The sequence below is a fragment of the Barbus barbus genome, assembly GCF_936440315.1.
Source record: "Barbus barbus genome assembly, chromosome: 11".
NCBI classification, from domain to species: Eukaryota; Metazoa; Chordata; class Actinopteri; order Cypriniformes; family Cyprinidae; genus Barbus; species Barbus barbus.
The window spans coordinates 16615076-16621257 of NC_136739.1; the positions used below are offsets into that span (position 1 = coordinate 16615076).

Genomic DNA, 6182 nt, shown 5'->3' on the forward strand with positions numbered 1-6182 from the left:
ACGAAAGCATGGAAAAAGTTTTAGTGACATTCACATAAACAAATAAAAAGAAATCTATTAGTTTGAATAAAAATCAACCTCTGCTGTGCCCGAAGTTGAAGAAATGCCCAAGCTCTGCATTAAAATATCACCGATATTCTTCAAAATGACCTCAGACCAGCCCTGTAGTTCGAGCTGCAACAGTCTAATGAAACACATTTATAATGCAAAGCCAAAATAACTAAAGTCAAAAGAGACCGATATAGAACTAAAATATCTGCACTAATAAAGTGGTTAAGCTGTAGCGGTACACTTTTGGATCCCAGAACTCCAGTCTCAAACCTGTGTGAGCTTCAGGGTGGTCTGAGAGCTGAGAGCTAATGCTGCTGAAGAAGACTTTCAGATGGTAATCATGTGTCATTTGGGGATCAAAGTAGATCTACTAATATTTTGGAGATTAGGGCTCTTTGAGCATGAGTCAGATGTTTTTCAAAAAACAGCAAGTCTGGTTAAGACTAAAAAGTGGTTTTCTAATTATCAGTTGAGAAGCTGCTTAGCACTGAGATAGTATAAACATGCAGAATTAGCTAGTTTTTGTTGTGGAACATTTGATAGGTGTTAGACACTGGTCATTTCAAGCACTGGTCATTTGCGAGATTTTAGGCTGTTATTCCATAGCACGTCTTCTTTAAGAAAAGTGGAATGAAAGCAGCCAAAATACACATTAAAATACAAGTGTTTGGTTTATTATACTTCATCTATTTGTCTTTAGATTTCAATTACAATAAATGTTTTTTTTTTTTTTTTTTTTACATTTTGTTACATTTCCTTTTTTTTTTTTCTCAAGCACTGAGCTCAACTTCAGAGGTACTTGCAGCAAACATTGCAGTTCAATATTCTGAAGGTTTTTCCAAAGGAGTTTGTTCATTTATAATTCACCTGATTTATATAACATGTTATTCTAAAAACATGTTTCTTTCCTCCTTCTGGCTGTTGACAGTGTTTCTTGATTTAAAAATCTCCCTTCTCTAAAAACCTTAAACTCTAATATGTTAACAAAATGAAACAAGTATTCTGAACCTAGGATATACAGTGGTGTGAAAAAGTGTTGGCCCCCTTCCTGATTTTTTTTTTTTTTTTTGCATGTTTGTCACACTTTAATGTTTCAGATCATCAAACAAATTTAAATATTAATCAAAGATAACACAAATAAACACAACATGCAGTTTTTGAATGAAGTTTTTTATTATGAAGGGAAAACTAAATACACTTTACACAAACACTTTTTCACACAGGGCCATGTGGGTTTGGATTTTATTTTCCCTTCATAAAAAAACCCTTAATTTAAAAACTGCATGTTGTGTTTACTTGTGTTATCTTTGATTAATATTTAAATTTGTTTGATGATCTGAAACATTAAAGTGTGACAAACATGCAAAAAATAAAAATAAATCAGGAAGGGGGCCACTTTTTCACACCACTGTATATGTCAATTAGTGCATATTTAATAAGATCATGTCTTATCTACATCTTGAAAATGACATTTCAGACGACTTGTAATGCAAAACAATTTTGATTAATCGACTGAGAATTATGGTGACATCAGTTAGTCAAAATTTGTACCCGGTTTACATCTGGTGTCTTGCCTTAAAGGTGACCTATTATGCCCCTTTTTACAAGATGTAAAATAAGTATCTGATGTCCTCAGAGCATATATGTGAAGTTTTAGCTTAATATACCTCACAGATAAATGTTTGCAGCTTGTTAAAATTGCCACTTTTAGGGTACGAGCCAAAACACACTGTTTTGAGTATGTTGCTTTAAATGCGAGTGAGCTGTTGCTCCCCGAGAAGAGGGCGGAGCTTCAAGAGCTCCAGCTCCAGCATTAGCAGTGCTAGCCTTTGCAAATAAACATTCCACTATTAATACAAGCCTGTTATCTTTACAGAAAACTACTTGGTTTCAAAGTCAGTCATCTGATTATACTGTGCATAATAAATTAGCGTTTATGAATTACACAGATGGGGAGCACAGCGGGATAAAAATAACAACATAGCTGGTCTCATGCTAGCACAAACTTTATAAGTCCCACTTCTGATTTTGAGCTCGACAACTTCAAGCGATCGACTCACATTGCTTTCATATGCAACTTTTAACTACCACATTCCTCCTCACGATCATTCTGATAGCACTTGAAGGCAGCATCAGTGAAAACACACAAGAGACAATGATAGCTTTAGCAATAAGACTTACAGAGTGACAAGAAGCTCTTTCAGAAAAGCAATTTGGAAAATAAATGCGTGATACTTACTTTGTCTGGAGCTGACGTTCATGTACGAAGCGTTGGTATTAATTCCTAAACATATAGGGGGCGTTACCGATTTTTTTCTGGGATACTTCCTTCGAAAATGAAATTTAACCACAGTGTCCTCGGCTCAGATCGGGGGAGATTATGGCGATCGTATGTTCATTAGTGCATCCCAAAACACAACACTTGTAAAGCGTCTTTGGAGCTGACATTGTATATAACTCCAGTAATGGCGGATCGCATCTTCTCACTCAGGGCTGTGATTATGCTAATAGGGCTCAAATGGCCGGGACTTTTTCCCCTCGGTGACGAGAACAGAGGGAGAATCTGAAACAGCTCGTTTGGAGAGACTGTTTATGATTTATTGGTTTTATAAAAAAATGAGTTGGTGGATTTTTAACATTATAGGCTGGTGGTTTTCACAAACTCCGGCCACACAACTGTGTTCAAACACCTTATAAAAGTGATTTTTGCATAATAGGTCCCCTTTAAGTCAGTCAACACATAACATCTATAACAGATGATTGTGAATAAATCCATTGTGGAGATGCAACCCTTAGAGGTTGAGAGCTGTCAGTGGATTTGAGCAAAGCACCATCACAACTTGCATTATAATGCTGCTTTTCTAACTTTCAACTCTATTTACTCTGATCTCCAGGATAAGAAATGTGATGGCAGAGGAGGCTGATATGGACTAAGATAAAGTAACCGCACTCTAAACTCAGTTTTGAAGGAGAAACTATTAGTGGAGAAACCTTACTGATATATATTTTTAATCTCCTCATCTTCCTCTCAGATTTTGACAGACAGCGACAGCCATTTTTTACACTCTGCGCTTCTTATCATAATCATCCAAGGCCTGCAGTTATCCATAGATGCTCAGCCAATGCCAGATCCATCGTCCAGAGGCACAGGGTCCATCATGGCACCCCCCCACCCCGTCCTTCCCAGCTCGGTTTCCCCCAACAAACCCCAGAGATCGGACACGGTTTGCAGAGATTTACTGTTGCCATGGAGATGTCTTATCAGCATGGCAGTTTCACTGAAAGTTTGTCCTTGAGCGATACAAGCTTTCCATTTGCAAGATGCTAGCGGAAATGTGAAGTATATCATATACAACATTAAACAGGCTGAGCTGAATGCTAATGGTCGTAAATAGTTATGGTCGTGAGGTTACGCCTCTAAATTGTTATAGGCAACGAGAGAAACAAAGTCCCATCAATTACTGTGAATTATCCCAAAGGCATGTGACAAAGATGGACATTTTTTGCTGCCTAAGCATAAGCAACGTGTCTGAGTAAGTTGAATAATATGAGCCTGTCCTTGAACAAGAGATCCATCAATCACAGGGTTCCCATTCAGCCGCTCAGCATGTTTTTCATAAATATACGCCACCTGCACTCTCAGTTTGAAAATGTTTAATGATTTGTAAATAAATGACGTGCTTGAAACAATTAATGGAAAGAGCTATTTGAAGATCATCATTATCATTATCATTGAAACAAGATGTGATGATTGGATAGCAGACAGAACGTGTGCTGTTGATCTTATGTTTGTGTACAGCTGTGTTTGTGTGTGTTTTTCCTTGGAGATAAGAGATGGTTTATAGACTAATACATTTCTTAGATATCAGTGTTAGTCAGCTGTTTACAATAAGTGATATTCCTTTTTATGAGCAAATCTTTTCTAGTCCAAATGAATTGTATGGTTTGTTATCTTCGAAATGTTATGTAACCCACACTTTTTCATCATTTACTGAAAAAAGAAAGAAAAATAAAAAAAATCACAGAACAGAATTAAATGTCATATTTTCAAAGTATGTTAAAGGAATTAAAAAGAAACAAATGAATTGTAAGTTGATGGCGCTATTATAGCAATTCTACTATATACTAGGCTGCTAAATAACCACCCAGGTACATAAATGCCATGAGACCAGGTAGTAAAAAACAGTATTGGTGAGGTTTATTATGATAATGATTATTATTATTAATGGAAGTGAATCAATTTTTTATAGTTTTGTATACAAAAATGATCAATTAAGAGGGTAATTTTCATCATTTACTGATAAAATATATCACAGCAAAATAAAAGAACTATAATGTTAGATTTTCTAAATGCTTTGCTGCCATTAAAAATAAAAATGGGTGAATTGCATGTTAACATGTTATCTATGAATGCAATATTATATATAACAAAATTATAAACCCATACTCTTTATTACCATATGTTGTTAAACAAATTTATTATTTATTAGGGTTGTTAATAAATTGTAATATTGTAATAATAATATTGTATATTGTAATAATAATAATCATTATTGTTAATCACTGTGAACCTTATTTTGATTATGAACATCAATTCTCAATTAAGAGGGTATTACTTTACCTCATTTAGTGAAAATTGTTTTTTTTAAATCACAGAACAGAATGAAAGATTTTGCCAGATTTTCTAACTGTATTTACACTATTATAAAGAATTGCATGTTAACAAATTATCTAAAGCTATTATTCATAGACAAACTGCAGGTCACACAACTTTGCTACTTTTGTGTTTTGTGTGAAATAAGCACTGTCATCATTTATTCTCTGTTGTTGGGTTTCTTTGCCACCTTGTTTTTTGGTCTGTCACAATTTCTGCCGACTAAACTCTTCCCCTTGTCTTTCTGCAGGCATCTCCATGCCAATCCCTGTGCTAGGTCTGCGCGATCACACCAAAGTTTTCAAGGATGGCAGCTGCCTATTGACAGACAACTCTTTCGTGTTGATTGGGTCCTTTGTGGCCTTCTTTGTGCCATTGACTATTATGGTGGTGACCTACTTCCTGACTATCAGTGCTCTGCAGAGTGAGGCCACTCTCTGCCTTGACCAACTGGTGCCCAGGCCCAAATGGAGCGCAGGATTTACTCTCAACTTCCTCCCCGGACCCTCATTCCTGCCCTCAGAGAAAAAACTGTTCTTGCGGCGCTCGTTGAGCCGTGAGGTGGGGGCAGAGTCGGGGGTTGTGACGCCACCTTTCGGACGGCACACTGTGCAGTCCATCAGCAACGAGCAAAAAGCCTCCAAAGTTCTGGGCGTGGTTTTCTTCCTGTTCGTGGTCATGTGGTGTCCATTTTTCATCACTAATGTTTTAGCGGTGGTTTGCGAGCCAGCGACATGTGATACCGATGTAATGAATGGACTGTTGAATGTGTTTGTGTGGGTCGGTTACCTTTCCTCCGCCGTTAACCCGCTGGTTTACACGCTCTTCAACAAGACTTACCGCTCAGCCTTCGCAAGATTCATCCGATGCCAGTTCCATGAGGAGAAGAAACCACTACAACTAATTCTGGTCAACACCATTCCACCGCTGGCCTATCAGTCACACCTGCCGCTCACTGGATCAATAGGCAATGGGGATTTCTCTCTGCCCCTTCCCAATAAAAACCACCATCTGTCCAAAAGCAGCAAAAATGAGAGTGTCAGCTGCTTGTGAATTCATTTGGTGAACTCACAGAATGCCAGCCGTAACCCTGGATTTTCTTCTGGGTTTTATGTTTGGCAATCTCTCCGTTTTACCTCTACAGAAATCAGCTCTGATTGGTCTATTAGTATTCAAAGCCCTACTGCATCTATGAATGAACGGCTTCACAGTCCATGACTTTATCACAGGGTACTGATACATCAAAAGACCTTTGTCTGATCGGGATCTGTCCTGACCATAAATGTCAGTTGAATAAATGGGATAAAACTTATCTGGTTATAAAAAAATTGTATATAAGTGTTAAGTCAAAGTTTTGGTTTGATGTCAAGACTTTTAGTTTTTTTTATGTAGCACTTTATATGCCAGAGAGCGAAATCTAAATTCATGGGAGATAAGCAGTGTTTTGTTTACAGCGTCTGGTTTTTAAAAACGTGTG

The 6182-nt window shown here is 37.2% G+C and overlaps 1 protein-coding gene across 1 annotated transcript in view; it reads left to right on the forward strand.

Annotated features, from left to right (window-relative positions):
• The window catches only part of LOC306876838 (5-hydroxytryptamine receptor 2A-like), a gene marked incomplete at both ends in the record, with an annotated part of 29455 nt that extends 23697 nt beyond the window's left edge, over positions 1–5758 (forward strand). The window contains one exon of the mRNA XM_079428262.1: positions 4956–5758. Within this exon, the coding sequence (XP_079284388.1) occupies positions 4956–5758 (803 nt within the window). The remainder of the gene's footprint in view (positions 1–4955) is intronic.
• Positions 5759–6182: the final 424 nt, after the last annotated feature.